General features: G+C 33.6%; 1 protein-coding gene across 1 annotated transcript in view; it reads right to left on the bottom strand.

Annotated features, from left to right (window-relative positions):
* Positions 1–19,995, bottom strand: part of LOC143057502 (uncharacterized) — a 76,668-nt gene that overhangs the window by 26,523 nt on the left and 30,150 nt on the right. Inside the window, exons 28-39 of the mRNA XM_076230812.1 lie at positions 15,947–16,100; positions 14,919–15,145; positions 14,401–14,569; positions 13,665–13,893; positions 12,237–12,465; positions 11,752–11,949; positions 4,789–5,095; positions 4,196–4,609; positions 3,208–3,334; positions 2,207–2,301; positions 1,366–1,551; positions 928–1,108 (exon numbers count right to left, since the gene is read on the bottom strand). Of these exons, the coding sequence (XP_076086927.1) occupies positions 928–1,108; positions 1,366–1,551; positions 2,207–2,301; positions 3,208–3,334; positions 4,196–4,609; positions 4,789–5,095; positions 11,752–11,949; positions 12,237–12,465; positions 13,665–13,893; positions 14,401–14,569; positions 14,919–15,145; positions 15,947–16,100 (2,516 nt within the window). The remainder of the gene's footprint in view (positions 1–927; positions 1,109–1,365; positions 1,552–2,206; positions 2,302–3,207; positions 3,335–4,195; positions 4,610–4,788; positions 5,096–11,751; positions 11,950–12,236; positions 12,466–13,664; positions 13,894–14,400; positions 14,570–14,918; positions 15,146–15,946; positions 16,101–19,995) is intronic.

Below are 19,995 nucleotides of genomic sequence, written 5' to 3'. Positions count from 1 at the left end.
AAACCCATTTAAATAATCAAAAGTTTTTAAATAAAAAAAGACATACATAATCATGGCTAAAATTAATACACCTTTATCAGCAGTTAATACTAACTTCTAAAAATAAACTGACAGCTAATAACCTCAAGACAATACAACATTTCTTTATACATAATTTAAAAGCAATGTAAGGGAGGTAATTCAAATTCTTCTTCATAGACCAAAAGACCAATACTTAAGTAATTGTCCATTAACCAGGAACCCCCCCCCCCTTACTGATAAAAAAGCCCTGCGGCAAACATTTGCAGCAAGTTTGCAAATGTTGAAATCAAAATAGCAATATGAGTAACATGGCTCAACAATCTCCTTGTAAATGAGATATGCCAATGCTAATTTAGCTGCATACCAAATACCATTGACTTATTATAAGTCGTTCTCAAACCTAATTACAAACATTAACTTGTAAACTATGAAAAAGTTTCAAAGTCAATGAACCATGAAGAGGGGGTGGGGCTAAATAATCTCCATGGAAATGATAATTTTCAAAGTCAATAGACCATGACTATGGGGGTGGAGCCAAATTATCTCCATGGAAATGAGATATGCCAATGCTTATACAACTGCATACCAAATATCATTGACCTACCACTTGTGGCTCCACATAAACTGACCAAATCACTAACTAGTACATGTTAAATAAGCAAAAGCTTTGAAGTCAATAGACCATGACTGAAGGGCCAGGGCCAAATAATCTCCTGGAAATGAGATATGCCAATGCTTATACAACTGCATACCAAATATGATTGACCTACCACTCGTGGTTCACCATAAACTAGACCCAATCACAAACTAATACATTGTTGACGCCATAGCCGTCAACACCGGAAACAGCAAACCTATGTTTCGCTTTTTGACTCTGTTAATCTCTTCTAAATCAGCATTATTTACCTAGAGTTGTGCTTTGCTGTGATGGTAAAGGTACTTTCATTGTATCTTATATCATAAATTTCCAAGATTAAGGGTGGTGAGTTGTCTACTGTAAGTGGAGTTGAATGACAAACAGTGGTAGCCAATGGACCTCCATATTTCACATTATTCAATGCTCTTACAGATATATAATATTTGCCATCTGCAATAAACAAGAATTTGAGTTAAACCAAAAGGTGTCTAACTTGTCGAACTGGTATTACATTATAATCAAAGTTGCAAGGATCAGATAAATCTGGTTATAGTTGGAAAAATTCTTATTGCCAATTAATTCAATTTGATAGTCAAGTAATTCACACACTAATAAATGCTAAGTAATAGTCAGTAGTTGGATACTTAATGTTACAAATGCTTTTATATAAGATTTTTAAGTAAAAAAATATTTTTTTAGAAAGTTACCTGGCAGTGTTTGATATGGAGCAGGAATAGGATAAATTGTAGCAGTATGAGTCCACTGGGATACCTCAAACAGATGTTTATGTGGATCATGATGTTTATGTATCAAATCGTCACAGACACTCTTTCCAACAAATACTGCGTAACCCAACAGTCCACTCTCTCTATCTATGAATCCATCCCAGTTAGCTAGAAAAGAAAGAATACACAAGGACATATGACTCTATGCACTTAATCATATAAGTTAGAGGTTTAGCTAGCTACAAAACCATGTTTAATCTACCATTCTTTACATCAGAAAATGAATGTACCAAGTCAGGAATTGGCAGTTGTTTTCCATTCCTTGTTTTCGAGCTTTTGATTTTGCCATTTTATAAAGGAATTCTTTGGAGTTTGATACTTTTGTTATTTTGCTTTTCATCACACTTTCATATTTGACTTTCAGATAACTACAAAATTTGAGTTAAAACCCTATTTTGACATATATTTTTTAAAAAGTGAACATCATAATTAACATAATAGCTACTATGTCATTTTGTCTCTGGTGGAGAGTTCTCATTTACAATCATACCACATCTTATATTCATATGCTAAGTAGTAATTGTTTCAAGTTGATGTGACCACAACTTCATGGTAAATTACCTTAAACCAAAAATGTAACCCAATACTGGCAGATGAGTAGACTTGCACATGCAGAATTGAAAACATAACACATAAAATTGAAGTTTGGACATAAAAATATTCAGGACTATGAATCCCACCAGGGTCTTACTGTTATAAGCTCAATTATCTACTTAACGTACCATTACAATAGATTTGATTTAAATTTCATAGAAATAAATACCAGTAATGTATGTGTTATATCTTGTGAACAGGAGGTCTTTCATTGGCTCCATACCATTGAAAACTGCTTTGGAGCCTGGACCATCTACTATCAATCTACAACAGTAAATACAAAATGACTTGAAGTACATAATATATTGTTGTATACATAATAATGCAAAATTCAAACAAATAAACACTTAAATCATACTAGTAAGCTATTGAACCAGGGGTTACAATTGGTAAAGTTAAAGTCATCCTGCAGTTTTATTGAGGCTGTCATGAACAGTATGTTTGTCAAACCAAACATGGCTATGTTCAGCTTGTTGATGACACATTCATATTGTCTTTTTCTAAATTGTGATATTACTGAATGGAAAATTATAACCAAATTTTAATTTGCAGAATTGAATAGGATGGGTGGAACCAGTAGACTAGGAACAGCTTACCCTTCTGGAGCACCCGAGATCACCACATGTTTTCTGTGGGGGATATAATACTCATATCTAGTTTTAAATGTAATGTTTTATGGACTTTTTTTTTCATCTTTTCATTTTGGCCTAAATGTGGTCTGTTTTTCTATGACTTCTTATTTTTAACTGTCAGCCTTGGTGTCTACCCATTTTCTTCTTCTAGTAGATTAAAATAAACATTAGATTACAAAAGGTTATGTGCGGATTCTGCTATATAAATTGATTGGTTGATGATTACTTAAGGTGTTACCGAACACATTGACTAAAAATAATTTGGCTCATTTAATTTTCATAAAATTTGGACAAAATATTAACCTTGACACTTTGTGGAAAATATAAAAAAAATTCAAAAGAATTGAGCCAACCACTTCATTGGGAAAATTTCCTTTGATATAGCAGAATGACAAACACTTATTTTGATCATTGAGAAGCTTAATATTTCCTTAACATTAACAATAGAATTTGATTAAAACGTTCCACTGATTTTTACAGAGTTATCTCCCTGTAGTAGTGTTAGGTACCACCTTAATGTTCAATCAAGATAACATACCTGTGATTTTTTATATCAGGATTAATCCCTTTACAACGAATAATCCAATCAGGTCTGTGTTCTTCAGGGATGAGAGACAGACAGTCAACATGCTTAAGGGTGTCTCTACTGGCATTTATGATTTCTCCTGAAATGTTTTATGATTGTGCAAAACATATATTAATTTATATATGCAGTGTTAAAAATACATCAAATAACAAAACAAAAAACACTACCATATTTCTGTTTCTTTAAAAATACAGCATACTATATATGGAAAGGATAAAAAAAAATCATAGACTAACAACTTCTACAAAATCTGTTGCAGTAATATATTTAGGTCAAAATTCTATATTAAAATTCACTGGGGCTTAACTCCTAGAAAAAAATCAGTTATAATTTCTTGCTGATATGCACATCAACATAATATGTCCTTTATCTACAAAGTTCGGTGGCCTTGGTGGCCTAGGTGGCCAAGTGGTCTAAGTAGTTACTACTGTAATCACTAGCTAGTCAACACTGAGGTTTAGAATTTGAACCCTACTTGTGCAGGTGCACTCAACTCCAATCTTAATTGACTAGGATTGTCAGATTTCCTATTGAAGGTCTGTGGTTTTCTCCAGGCACTTTGGCTTCCTCCATCAATAAAAGATTAGCCACCACGAAATAGCCTTAATGCCGAGCTTAAGAGTGGCATTAAAACATCAAAAATCAATCAATCAAAAAGGTCATGTGATTCTGTTGTGGGGTTTAAGAGGAGTTGAAATGACAAGAACATGACTGACAGATGCACACAAGTCTTAAACATTATACTCTAGGTAACTTTGTTCTGTGGGCTATAATAATTTAAGTAGCACTGCATTGGAGAACTGACATTTCATTTTTTTAGTGAATAGAATTAATGGAAATGGGGAACGTGTCAAAGAAACAACAACCCAAGCAAAGAGCAGATTACGAAACACACATTTTACTGGCTTATACCTGTAGATTAGATGAACAATTATAGTACCTGTGATTGGTGTAGTCAAATCAACAAGGACACCTTGAGTGTTGATTATAGATGTATATCCAAGATAATTCCTAACAAGGAAATTCACAAAGAAAATCTTGTTGTGTTGTAACTGTATCTGGTCAAAGTTGAATTGTTTAGTCTTTCCTACACCCAATCTTTCATAATGGGAAAAATATCCTGATCGTGATCTTTTAAAATGATATCCCTCAATGGCTTCAACAAGTTCACATGTTCCATCTGCTGAGTCAAAATTGAAACTCATACACTTGGTTGGTGGTAAATCAGCACATGATCTGGCACAATCTCCAGGTGAATGTTGGGAAGAATCCTTGCCTGCTTTGGGTCCAACTAATTTTCCTGTGCGTGGGCTAGTGAACATCTCCAAAACCTTACGATTAAGAGGATCAGACTCTAAAAAATACACCAAAATATAATGTTCAAAACAAAATAAGTAGTATATTTCAAAACTGATGCTCACAAAAAATATAATTCTCAAATATTCCAAAAAAGTATATCAAGGTATCATCAAAGAAAGTCCTCATTAGAATGATCATTGGTCAGACTTTTTATATATCTATTATATAAATTACCTGCTGTAACATAATTTATGGTGCTTTGGTCAAGTTCAACATCTTGCCACTGGACAAGCTGATCACCCCATATGCCTTTTCCATAACCCATTGCCACTTTTGTTTCTACAAGCTCTGAGTCTTCATATATGGTCACTGAAGCTTTAATAACTGATGGGTTACTGGTTGTCTTGTAATCTTCATCAAATCTGCCACCGGGGGGTGTTATATCATATGTTGGTAGGTAACATGAAGCTGCGGACCTTTGACCAGAGTCATTCTCAGCAATTACAGTAAAATACAGTGGAACACCAGTTGCTGCTAGTTTCTATAAAAAAAACAAGAATGAGTCCATACTGCACAGATGCCCAACTCGCACTATTTTCTATGTACAGTGGACCGTAAAATTGGGGTAAAAACTGTAATCTGGCATTGAAATTAGAAAAATCACCAAAAACTACCTTGACCAAAAACTTTAAACTGATGTGGGACAGACAGACGGGCGCACAGACCTAATTAAAAAACATAATGCCCCAAAAACTGGGGCAAAAAATTATGATTACAAACTACTATCAACTAAATTTTTACACTGAACTATTGTCAATATTGGATATGAATATAAGAGTGAAAATGAGACAACTTTCCACCATAGACCAAATGAGGTATAAGATGATTTTCTTTGTACAAGAATAAGCAAAACACAGACCAAATAAAATTCCACGCCTGAAATCTTTCCATACAAATTGATCATGGGGGCATATGTAAAACACGCACACAACTAGTTTTATAACTGGCAGATAAATTGAATATGTTTATACATTGTAGAGGGGAGGGGGGAAGGTGTCCTGATTTGGAAACCCCGGAAATCCCAGGCTTAAAAGCATGAAATCCTGATGTCCTAAATTTAAAAAATATTGAATCCTGACATTCGAAATTTGAAAAAAGAAATCCCGGACCCTGAAAGGGTCAATTCCTAAATCCCGAGTTTAAAAATACCCGTCCAGAAAAAGGTCCACCCCTCCTTTATAGCTATAAGAACATAATTAAAAGTTTCATTTTCAATCATTCATGGTCAACATATTTATTCATTCATTCTACTTTAGTATATAAAACTGAGAAAGGAAATAGGGAATGTGTTAAAGCAACAACAACCCGACCATAGAGCAGACAACAGCCAAAGCCCACCAATGGGTCTTCAATGCAACGAGAAACACCCACACCTGTAGGCGTCCTTCAGCTAGCCCCTTAAAAAATATGTATAGTAGTACAGTGATAATGGATGTCATACTAAACTCCGAATTATTCACAAGAAACTAAAATTAAAAATCATACAAGACTAACAAAGGCCAGAGGCTCCTGACTTGGGACAGGCGCAAAATTGAGGCGGGATTAAACATGTTTATGAGATCTCAACCCTCCCCTATATCTCTAGCCAATGTAGAAAAGTAAACGCATAACAATGCGCACATTAAAATTCAGTTCAAGAGAAGTCTGAGTCTGATGTCAGAAGATGTAACAAAAGAAAATAAATAAAATGACAATAATACTTAAATAACAACAGACTACTAGCAGTTAGCTGACATGCCAACTCCAGACCTCAATTAAACTAATTGACAGATTATGTCTTCATCATATGAATATCAGGCACAATCCCTCCCGTTAGGGGTTTAGTATCATACAATCATAAAATATATCAGAAGAACATAACCCGTGTCATGCCAACAATTGTTTTAAAAAAAAACAAATGTGTTTACTTCCGATGCAAAGACCCTATAAGTGAATCAATATTAAAGCCAAAATATGCAATCATTAATGACCTGACAACAGTATCATAACTATATCCCTTCTTAATAAGTCTGTTTAGGTTTTGTAAGCTTTTGAGGTGAATACTGACATTTTTGTGCTTTGTAAAGAATATTACCATAAAAGATTGGATGTGAAATACCTGAACGTATAAGATGTCTGCATGTTGAGTTATATTTACAAATTTTTTCCTTATACCGATGATAAAATTTAGTAAATGTTTTGACTAGTTTGTGATATCGAAAACCCTGGTGTAATAATTTTTCAGTAATACATAAATTTCTCTCGCTAAAATCTAATACCTTCTTACATACACGAGCGAATTGTACAAGTTGAGATATATAAACACCATAAGATGGTGACAAGGGAACGTCACCATCTAAGAATGGATACTTAACGATAGGAAATGATAAATCATCTCTTTTATCACAATTTTTTGTATTAAGCTTTCCGTTAATGATATAGATATCAAGATCGAGGAAAGGTCAGTGGTCATTGTTAGTATTAGCTTTATTTAAGTAAGTTCAACAGGATAAATTTCTTTAGTATACATACTGAATTCGTCATTATTGAGAGCCAATATATCATCCAAATATCTAAAAGTATTGTTAGATTTTTGTATCAAATGTTGTTTCGATGGGTCTATGCTAATTTTAGTCATAAATTGTAACTCATAATAATACAAAATCACAGTAAGTGGTGCACAGTTAGTCCCCATTGGAATTCCAATAACTTGACGATATACGGAATCTCCAAAGCAAAACTAGAGGCTCTAAAGAGCCTGTGTCGCTCACCTTGGTCTATGTGAATATTAAACAAAGGAAGCAGATGGATTCATGACAAAATTGTGTTTTGGTAATGGTGATGTGTTTGTACATCTTATTTTACTGAACATTCTTGCTGCTCACAATTATCTCTATCTATAATGAACTTGGCCCAGTAGTTTCAGTGGAAAATGTTAGTAAAAATTTACAAATTTTATGAAAATTGTTAAAAATTGACTATAAAGGACAATAACTCCTTAGGGGGTCAATTGACTATTTCAGTCATGTTGACTTATTTGTAAATCTTACTTTGCTGTACATTATTGCTGTTTACAGTTTATCTCTATCTATAATAATATTCAAGATTATAACCAAAAACAGTAAAATTTCCTTAAAATTACCAATTTAGGGACAGCAACCCAACAACGGGTTGTCCGATTCATCTTAAAATTTCCGGGCAGATAGACCTGATAAACAATTTTACCCTTTGTCAGATTTGCTCTTAATGCTTTGGTTTTTGAGTTATAAACCAAAAACTGCATTTTACCCCTATGTTCTATTTTTAGCCATGGCGGCCATCTTGGTTGGATGGCCGGGTCACCGGACACATTTTTTAAACTAGATACCCCAAAGATGATTGTGGCCAAGTTTGGATTAATTTGGCCCAGTAGTTTCAGAGGAGAAGATTTTTGTAAAAGATTACTAAGATTTACGAAAAATGGTTAAAAATTGACTATAAAGGGCAATAACTCCTAAAGGGGTCAACTGACCATTTCGGTCTGTTTGACTTATTTGTAAATCTTACTTTGCTGAACATTATTGCTGTTTACAGTTTATCTCTATCTATAATAATATTCAAGATAATAACCAAAAAAAGTAAAATTTCCTTTAAATTACCAATTTATGGGCAGCAACCCAACAACAGGTTGTCCGATTCATCTGAAAATTTCAGGGAAGATAGAACTTGACCTGATAAACAAATATACCCTGTCAGATTTGCTCTTAATGCTTTGGTTTTTGAGTTATAAGCCAAAAACTGCATTTAACCCATGTGTTCTATTTTTAGCCATGGTGGCCATTTTGGTTGGATGGCCGGGTCACCGGACCCTTTTTTTAAACTAGATACCCCAAAGATGATTGTGGCCAAGTTTGGATTAATTTGGCCCAGTAGTTTCAGAGGAGAAGATTTTTGTAAAAGATAACTAAGATTTACGAAAAATGGTTAAAAATTGACTATAAAGGGCAATAACTCCTAAAGAGGTCAACTGACCATTTCGGTCAGTTTGACTTATTTGTAAATCTTACTTTGCTGAACATTATTGATGTTTACAGTTTATCTCTATCTATAATAATATTCAAGATAATAACCAAAAACAGTAAAATTTCCTTAAAATTACCAATTTAGGGGCAGCAACCCAACAACGGGTTGTCCGATTCATCTGAAAATTTCAGGGCAGATAGATCTTGACCTGATAAACAATTGTACCCTGTCAGATTTGCTCTTAATGCTTTGGTTTTTGAGTTATAAACCAAAAACTGCATTTTACCCCTATGTTCTATTTTTAGCCATGGCGGCCATCTTGGTTGGAAGGCCGGGTCACTGGACACATATTTTAAACTAGATACCCCAAACATGATTGTGGCCAAGTTTGGTTTAATTTGGCCCAGTAGTTTCAGAGGAGAAGATTTTTGTAAAAGATTACTAAGATTTACGAAAAATGGTAAAAAATTGACTATAAAGGGCAATAACTCCTAAAGGGGTCAACTGACCATTTCGGTCAGTTTGACTTATTTGTAAATCTTACTTTGCTGAACATTATTGCTGTTTACAGTTTATCTCTATCTATAATAATATTCAAGATAATAACCAACCAGATGCTCTGCAGGGCGCAGCTTTATACGACCGCAGAGGTTGAACCCTGAACGGTTGGGGCAAGTATGGACACAACTTTCAAGCTGGATTCAGCTTTAAATTTGGACTGTGATTAAATAGTTGACACAGCATAGGTTTCTGACACAGAATGAATGTGGTCTAATGAACTTAAAATGTTTGTTTTGCCTTTGAGCAATTTACTATGCTGTTGAATATTAATCCTCTAAAAAAAATTGAAGAAATAGCAATAACTACTCATTTAAATACATCATAAAATATTAAAATGTAAAAAAAGTGCTTGTTATCACTGAATGGTAAAGATTGTTTTAATTTATCAGTTGGTAGTAAAAGTGAATATACATTGTATATTGTATAAAACAATGATTTAAGTTGATTCAACTACTATTCTGGACAAAGAAAGATAACTCCAATCAATTGAAAATTTCTTGCTATTGCACAATATTGTGCAATTAGATATGTCTTGCTATTGTGCAATACTGTGCAATTGAAAATATTTGCTATTGCACAATACTGTGCAATTGAAAATATTTGCTATTGCACAATACTGTGCAATTGAAGATTTCTTGCTATTGCTCAATACTGTGTAATTGAAAATTTCTTGCTATTGCACAATACTGTGCAATTGAAGATTTCTTGCTATTGCTGAATACTCTGCAATTGAAAATAATTTTGGATCCTGATTTGGACCAACTTGAAAACTGGGCCCATAATCAAAAATCTAAGTACATGTTTAGATTCAGCATATCAAAGAAGCCCAAGAATTCAATTTTTGTTAAAATCAAGCTAAGTTTAATTTTGGACCCTTTGGTCCTTTATGTTGACCAATTTGAAAACGAGACCAAAAATTAAGAATCTACATACACAGTTAGAATTGGCATATCAAAGAACCCCAATTATTCAATTTTTGATGAAATCAAACAAAGTTTAATTTTGGACCCTTTGGGCTCCTTATTCCTAAACTGTTGGGACCAAAACTCCCAAAATCAATCCCAACCTTCCTTTTGTGGTCATAAACCTTGTGTTTAAATTTCATTGATTTCTATTTACTTATACTAAAGTTATTGTGCGAAAACCAAGAATAATGCTTATTTGGGCCCTTTTTTGGCCCCTAATTTCTAAACTGTTGGAACCAAAACTCCCAAAATCAATCCCAACCTTCCTTTTGTGGTCATAAACCTTGTGTCAAAATTTCATAAATTTCTATTTACTTAAACTAAAGTTATAGTGCGAAAACCAAGAAAATGCTAATTTGGGCCCTTTTTGGTCCCTAATTCCTAAAATGTTGGGATCAAAACTCCCAAAACCAATCCCAACCTTCCTTTTGTGGTCATAAACCTTGTGTTAAAGTTTTCTACATTTCTATTCACTTTTACTAAAGTTAGAGTGCGAAAACTAAAAGTATTCAGACGATGACGACGACGACGACGACGCTAACGTGATAGCAATATACGACGAAAAATTAAAATTTTTGCGGTCGTATAAAAACAGTAAAATTTCCTTTAAATTACCAATTTATGGGCAGCAACCCAACAACGGATTGTCCGATTCATCTGAAAATTTCAGGGCAGATAGATCTTGACCTGATAAGCAAATATACCCTGTGTCAGATTTGCTCTAAATGCTTTGGTTTTTGAGTTATAAGTCAAAAACTGCATTTAACCCCTATGTTCTATTTTCAGCCATGGCGGCCATTTTGATTGGATGGTCGGGTCACCGGACCCATTTTTTAAACTAGATACCCCAAAGATGATTGTGGCCAAGTTTGGATTAATTTGGCCCAGTAGTTTCAGAGGAGAAGATTTTTGTAAAAGATTCCTAAGATTTACGAAAAATGGTTAAAAATTGACTATAAAGGGCAATAACTCCTAAAGGGGTCAACTGACCATTTCGGTCTGTTTGACTTATTTGTAAATCTTACTTTGCTGAACATTATTGCTGTTTACAGTTTATCTCTATCTATAATAATATTCAAGCCAATAACCAAAAAAAGTAAAATTTCCTTTAAATTACCAATTTATGGGCAGCAACCCAACAACGGGTTGTCCGATTCATCTGAAAATTTAAGGGCAGATAGATCTTGACCTGAATAACAATTTTACCCCTGTCAGATTTGCTCTAAATGCTTTGGTTTTTGAGTTATAAGCCAAAAACTGCATTTTACCCCTATGTTCTATTTTTAGCCACGGCGGCCATCTTGGTTGGTTGGCGGGGTCACCGGACACATTTTTTAAACTAGATACCCCAATGATGATTGTGGCCAGGTGAGCTAAAAAAATGTTATCAAATAAAAATTCAAGCACATATATAGTATCAAAGCATGTCCAATTGACATAGTTCTTTTGTTTATTGCTACTAAAAAATTACCTAAAAGAGTTTGAAAGTATGTACTCGCATTCTGACTTTTTAAATGCCCAGTTAATTAGGGATGTGATTTTTTTCTTCATAAGAATATGAGGCAAAGTGGTATATAGGGTAGAAAAATCAAAACTTTGAACAGATTCAAAATCACCAATATATACATACTTCCGACAATATAGTAGCAGGTCCTGCCAGTTCTCTAGTGCTCAATACATCTCTACCACCTGGTACAGTTCCAACATCCAGGTATAACCTGACACCACTTCTGTCATCGCCAGCATGGATAGAAATTTCAAACTGAGGCTCTGTGTAATCCTGATCAAGAATTTGTCTTACCAAACAATTTGCTGTGGAACGCTTCTCCTGAAAAAATTTAGTTGAAGAACATAATTAAAATGTGAATTCAGACAAAATTGGTTTTCATCCCAAGGAATAATCAATTGAATAATAAACTACATTACATGTGTCCATTGAAGAACTTACTGAACATAATGGATACTAAAAGAAAACTATATCAACATAAATGCATAAAAAAAAAAGTCAAAAAAATCAGTCAAAATGGAAGTGGGTATATAATATATTGCCACATAAACCCTTATATGCATGATAGATCAATAAAAACTGAATACATTTTGATAATATGTACATACCCTTTTATTGTCTGGTTTATCAATAAACTCAGTTATAACTGGGCCAGTGAGATCTTTTTCTTTCTTCCAGTTGCTTATGATATTTTGTCTTATAGTTGGAGAAGAATACTGCCAAATGGTTGCCTTGAACAAAGTTATTTTTATAGACGTGAACAGTAAGGGTATCTCAAGTGTTATCAATACTTTCAGCTTAAGTCGTATAGGTGTCATGTCAAGATCCATAGTAATTCTGAAATAAAAGCACATTGGTATTATGCAGTAAACGGATTTTTGTAGTAACACTGGAATTCTGTCAATGGTTTAAGAGGATCTGGGAATTCTTTTTTCGAAATTCGGGATGTAGGAATTTAAATTTCTTTTAATTTGAGACCTCAAAATTTCATGACAGGGATTTCGGGACCAGGACCCCTCCGACCCCCCTCCAGAATTTCAGAAAATTTATCAAGTCATAGGAACTTTGGGACAGGACAATTGTTTTTCAAGCCCGGCTCCTTCTTTTTTCCAAATTTTCATTTTTTTTTTGTTTTCTATTAATTTCAATTACATATGAATAATGTTAGCGTTTATCTGTATATGAAGAACATTTATTAGTATAAATAAAGTGTAATTCATTTTTATTTTACTATCAATTGTCAGTTTACTTATCGATCCACTGCGGTCATTGATATATTATATAGACCCTCTATATTTAATAAACTCTGTGACTGCCGTGGATAGTAAACTTTTAAATGATAGCAGAATATACACTTTATTCACAGTATATTGATGCAAAACGCAAACCGGAAGTCTAGTCTGACTTAAAAATTGCCAATGACGAAAACAATATCCAGACGACTTTATTATCATTTTTCTCCCAAAATAACCCAAAAGGAGTAATCATAAGCGAGGATGACAAATGCAACTATGCATGGTACCCATACGACACACAGGCATAATGATTAATCTATTGTGGTAAAAGAGAAGCGACACACAAAATGAGGTCTTCTCGTTTAATAGTATAGATTTCTAAAAGTTCACATAATAAAGAACATTAGTTCCAAATTGAAAAGATCCCTTTATGGTACATTACCATTAATCAAAACTTGGGGCTCATATGGGTTGGATAGATGGAAGAACAGACATATAACAAAAACTCATCTACAGGAAAAGAAAACAATATAAATTCATATCTGATTGCAAGCAGTTCATACCACTTACACCAGTAACTACTATAAATTCAGATATTATTTGGAGGTATTAATAAGGGCGAAAAATGCAAAAGAATTATAATCGCAATAATTTAAAATTGCATTTTAAAATATTTTATATGAATTAAACAGGATTTTTCTCAATATAGCAAAAATTAAAATTGCATTTTAGTCTAACATGACAAAATAATAAATGCATGCAATTTACAGTCAGCTGTAATAAATAAATAAGCAATATTACCCAACATCCAGAGGGAATTTACTGAATGATATCTCTCCTCTGGTTGGAAATTTCAGATCCATTATATGTCCCTCAAGTCTTAGTTTGGCATACAACATTGCAATTCCAATTCCTACTTCCCCGTAAACCAATATCCCAGTATATGGTGCAATCTCAGCAACTCCATTCATTCCTAAAACATTGACTCCTACTCTAAATTTCACACCATAATATATACCAACACCAACTCCTACAAATAAATAAAAAAGATACATTCATGAACAATTTATTTGGTATCTGTTTTTTTGAAAATACAGATAGTGCAAACCAAGTCAAAATCAAACATTATTCTAATTGTGGAAGTCCTTTAACTCTTGTAAAATAGCTCAAATCAATAGTTTGAACTATTTGAGATAAAAAATTTAAGTTAACTCATAATTTAACAAAAAAATCAGTTTCTTCAAACAGTAATTAAATGACTTCTGATAGATCAAATTAAGTGCACACATGTTACAACTAAATCATTGCTGACAAAATATGAAGACAGTCTGTTCCGTTCAACCTAAGAAAAATGTGACTAAATATATGTTGGACTAATAATGGACAGACAAATTAGCTGCAATACAGTCCCCATGCCTTTCGTGGGGGTATCATAGTATTTGTGTGGATAAATATAATCTATCTACATGAAATAAACTGATATTTGTATAAAGAAATTTTTCATACGTTTTTTAAATAGAATATCAAATAAACATACTAAATCTCAGAACAATAATTCCAGCAATTGGTATCTGACCAGCACCTCCAGAAGGAAATTGAACTTTTTTTGAACGCCTAGGTAATGGGACTTCTCCCCACATTGTAAGATCTTCTGATTTGAAGAAATCTGATTCTCCTCCTACTATTTCTGTCAAAAATTCTGATAACTGAAAGAAAATTATATTACTTTTTTATAAAATACTAAACTGGTGTTTGAGACATGAAATATTTAAACTTTCAGTGAAATACATAAAGTGTTAAATTCCCATTTTAAAATCTTCAAACATCAGTTGGTGACCATACATGTATATAATTAATAATTCAGTATTGTGACTGTCAAAATTTTATTTAATATGGGAGCTTAAAACATTTTCTAAAAATAGGTATTTTTTTTTTCTCATGATAAGGGATGGTAATCAATTTTCAAAGAAAATAAAACCGATCACAAATATTGTCTTTTTTATAAAATTTGTAATGACTCATTTCAAGCATTTAGTCTTTTTCTATAAATCTTACCAAAGCTTTAAATAAATCTCTAAGCTGATCAATCAGTTTTAATACTTCAATTGGATCGACATTTTTTATATCTAACAAATTTTCCATATCTCCAATTGTCATGTTAGCCAGCTTTTGTCCTAGAAGTCTTACTCCTTCATTTGTCAAACCATGTCCAACAACAAATGTTTGTTTAGTTCTGCCTGGAATGTCTGATGTAGTCCCTAACATGGTTTGAATAAAATCGCCTGAAAGATGGTAATAATAATTCATCGAAGTATTAGTTTTTATCTTTTTGGGAAGCAAGGAAATGTAAATCATCATTTCTCCATGGTACAGAAGATTATATTTTGATTTTTTTTTTTAGAACAAATGGAAAATGAGAATCATCTGTTGAATCCCCTATGGAACTGGACATATTTTTTTGCTAAAAGGAAAATTCAATGCATGGGAAGGATAAATGTATTAGAAAATCTAGATTTATCCATTGCATAAAAAGTACTATGAAAACAAAGATTATTGTATGTTTGATTAAAAAGATGACATCTTGAACGGAAGTTCTAAACAATAATTTCTGTCTATTAAAAGCTTTGTGATCATGACCTCTCACCAAGCAACTTAAAAATCAAGTGAGTTCATCATCCATTTAGCAGTGTCTGACATAGCAGAACTTATCTATAAACTTAATTTATGCAGTAGAACAAATTTGTCTAACAGAAAGAGTATGATTAGAGCCCAGACATATTTATTGAGAGGAATTGTTTGTTAGTAATGCACAACATCTACAAATATAGAAGGTGAGAACAACTCGTTCTTTTTTTTAAGAATGGCCTGAGGTTACTAAGCTATGATTTCAACGCATATAAAGCTGGAGAATTTTGAACATCTAAGAATACCCCTGAGGCTACAAAAACTGTAATATTTGAGACCACTTCTGTGGCTTTACATCTTCAAAACCACTGGGTAGCCTATTCCACTGCCTCTTCAGTGTTAAAAGGAATTTAAGGGAGTGACTGATAACAGTTTGAGATTAAATAAAGAAAATTTACCTCCTGTAACTGATACATTTTCTTGTGAGTCAATGCCCATAGGAATGGTAGCAGGATTGTTCCTTCCCAGAGCTTTCATTGCAGACTTCAAGCCAGTTTTTGTGTCAGTGTCTGAAAGCACTGCACCTTTAAGATTTTCCTGCATCATGCTCAGCTAAATGATTAAGAGAAACAGTCACTTTACTCTTTTCTTCTACATGAAAAAAATGCTGTGTTTGTTGCTATTGCCCCAGGCAGCCATGTTTTATTTTGTACTATTTTTTTTTCAATGTATGTGCAGTTTCATATAGTCCGGCGGCTTTGTAAAAAATTGTGCACATCCTGTTACAAGCATGAAATTTGGCATAGACCTTCCTCAACTATTACTCTTTTATTTCAGATAGGGAGGCATTTGAAAAAAATGTCTCACTTCCGGTAAAATCCAAAATGGCGGACGTTATACTTAAATCAGCCCAATATCGAAGACTAGCGTGTAAAAATGTCCTATTATCATGCTACTATCATAATATTTGGTACAGACCTTTGTGTTTTACTACTTTTGGATAAATTAAATAGATTAGATGTCTTCAGAAACCCCACTTCCGGTTAAAATCCAATATGGCGGACATTGTACTTAAATAAGCTTATTTTTTAGGGAGGGTAATTGAAATGTGTTTTAACGTATTGCTACTATAATTACATTGTGTATGAACCTTTCTTTGGTGCTTCTGATGGAGACAATGTATAAGACATATGTCTTAAAAACCCTTACTTCCGGAAGTATCCAAAATGGCAGACAGAGAAATATCAATTTTTTATTCAAATTTTCAACTTTCTTCAAAATGTAAAGAAAATGATTTTATTTTGTGCTGGTCATTAAACTTTTGGCTTTAAATTATCCCCAAAACCACTTATTCTAGCATGTTGTAAATGCTAAGATATAAAGTTGACACTTCCGGTAAAAATATGATGTAAATTTTAAAGATGAGTCCTCAATCTATTTCTTCGATGTAGAGTTTTGGATAGATTGATTTAAACAAAATAAAATCACTATAGTACTAAAAAATATTTAAAACTACTTCTATTTGGCCAAGAATACATGCTTATTCACAATCACCACCACATGCACACAAGGCAGTGCACGGGAGACCCGATTTTACACATTAAAAATAACCTCGGCATCCTTTCTTACATCCATAATGTACAAGCTTCTGAAAAAATGATGAGGTCTCAGAAAGAGTTTTTTTTTAAAGGGACCCTCTTTGTCCCTTCGCAATCCATTAGTGACAAGACTAGGTAGCATAAGAGTCAATCCAAAGCTCGTCTCACTAAACACCTGCATTAGTATATTACACGTTTTACATGCTTGAAAAGACTAGAACAAGTCGTGGGAATAGCCTCACTTAAAATGAGATTTCCCTTTTGTGCAAAAATTGACTTTCTTGGTTCGTTAATCATGTTAGATCTGATAAGTTTGTACAGTACAACCCCGGTGATTTAGGCTGATCAATCATCATTCTTTATGTTAAAGTCACATCTTCAAATACCATTAATGTCTCCCACGCAGTCTTTTTTTTCCTTTTCAAGCAAAGAGAGAACAGTATCACAACCCGTCATAAGGTATTGGTCAGAAATAAAAGTGTGTGATCACTCATTGCCTAGTGCATTTGAAAGGCCATTGATAGATATTAATCCAAAGATTTTTGCCTCCCCAAATACAATCAATAGTTCGTCTGCCCCTTTGTTACGGAATAGCGAAATACTGGTAGTTTTAAAGCTGCTAAAAGAAGCAAGGGCAACATTTAGGGGAAAGGGAATACACAGACGAACCCAGGATTAAAAACATTCTCAAAGATGGGAAAGTTTTCTGAGAGATGACGACAGTAAGAAAGAACTTTTAAGTTTTCATTCACAGGAGCTTGCTCAATACAATTTTGAGTACAAGGTAGTTGAAGCAACAAATGCTCAGGATGTTTAGTGTTATCCACCACTTGATGATGTTTCAAGTTTAGCATCATGTTTACACGAAGAGACTGACACTAGAATCAAGATAGATGTGTCTGATGCAGTGAAACATAGACTTAACTGAGTCATGACTCAAACAGTCGATACTGATGTCATTGCTGTTTCGCTATTCCCTGACATAGGGCAGACAAACTTTGGTTTGCATTTAGAAGGGGAAAAGTATAAGATATATATCAATCAATGACCTTTCAAATGCACTAGGCATTAAAAGATAACACGTTCGCTGGAAAAGGAACTGCGTTGGTGACATTAATGGAGTTTGAAGATGTGACTATAGCATTTAGAATGATGATTGACCAGCCAACATCACCATATGGATTTGATGTTTAATGTCATTGAAAACGATACGTGGTTTTGTTGGAAGATAAAAAAAAAAAAGAAACAGATTAGGTTAACAAGGCAAGAAAATATGTGTTTTTGCAGAATTTATTAAGATGTGAGAAACAATACCACAGTCTTTGTAAATGTTGGAAATCAGCTCTCCGATTGTGAATTGCGGCCTACTGAGTATGCTGATTGGGTATTATGTCCTTACCTAAATAAAATACCTTGAAACTGAAATACGAGTGGATGAAGTCTTGGATGCGTATGGTAGTTATAGCAACAAATGGTCAGGATATTCTATCTTATCCACCACGTAATGTATTTCAAGTTCAGCACCAAGTTCACATTTAGAGGCAGACACTAAAATCATGGTGCATGTGTCTGATGCAGTGAAACACGCACTTAAACGAGTCATGATTCGAACAGTCGTTAATGATGATGTTGTCAATACTGTTTCGCTATTCCGTGACATAGGGGTAGACGTTGTGTTTGGGAGGGCAAAAGACTTTGGATTAATATCTATCAATGGCCTTTCAAATGCACTAGGCAATGAGTGATCTGGGTGATCTGAAACACTTATTGTTATCCATGTCTTTACCTGTTGTGATATGGTTCTCTCTTTGCTTGAAAGGGGGAAAAGACTATGTGGGAGACATTGATTGCATTTGAAGATGTGACTTTAACAAAAAGAATGATGATTAATCAGACTAAATCACCGGGGTTTTACTGTAAGATCGCACAAACTTAGCAGATGGGTATAACATGGTTAACGAAGCAAGAAAATAACTATTTGCGCAACAGGGACGGCTTTTCGAGGCTATTCCCTCAACTTGGTCTAGTCTTTTCCAGCATGTAAATAATGCAATATACTTAGGCAGGTGTTTAGGGAGACGAGCTTGGGATTGGCTCTTATGCTACCCACTCCAGGCGGGGACAAAGAGGATAACTTTTGAAAAACTCTTTTTGAGGCCTCATCATTTTGTCAAAAGCTTATACATTGTGGATGTAAGAAAGGATTCCGCGGTCATTTTTAATGTGGAAAATCGGGTATCCCGTGCACTGCGATGTGTGCATGTCATGGTGACTGTGAATAAACATGTATTCTTGGCCAAATAGTAATAATTTTAAATAATTTTTAGTACTATAGTGATTTTATTTTGTTTTAATCAATCTATCCAAAACTCTAAATCGAAGAAATAGATTGAGGACTCATCTTTGAAATTTACGTCATATTTTTAACCGGAAGTGTCAACTTTATATCTAAATATTTACAACATGCTAGAATAAGTGGTTTTGAGGATAACTTTAAGCCAAAAGTTTAATGACCAGCACAAAATAAAATCATTTCTTTACATATTGAAAAAAATGAAAATTTGAATAAAAAATTGATATTTCTCTGTCCGCCATTTTGGATATACCCGGAAGAAAGGGTTTTTAAGACATATGTCTTATGCATTGTATCCATCAGAAACACCAAAGAAAGGTTCATACACAATGTAATGATAGTAGCAATACGTTAAAACACATTTCAGTTACCCTCCCTAAAAAATAAGCTTATTTAAGTACAATGTCAGCCATATTGGATTTTAACCGAAAGTGGGGTTTCTGAAGACATCTAATCTATTTAATTTATCCAAAAGTAGTAAAAAACAAAGGTCTGTACCAAATATTATGATAGTAGCATGATAATAACACATTTTTACACGCTAGCCTTCGATATT

The sequence above is a fragment of the Mytilus galloprovincialis genome, chromosome 13 (genome assembly GCF_965363235.1).
Source record: "Mytilus galloprovincialis chromosome 13, xbMytGall1.hap1.1, whole genome shotgun sequence".
Lineage (NCBI taxonomy): Eukaryota > Metazoa > Mollusca > Bivalvia > Mytilida > Mytilidae > Mytilus > Mytilus galloprovincialis.
Note: the sequence above shows the minus strand (reverse complement) of the source record. Positions and strands in the feature narration are given on the sequence as shown.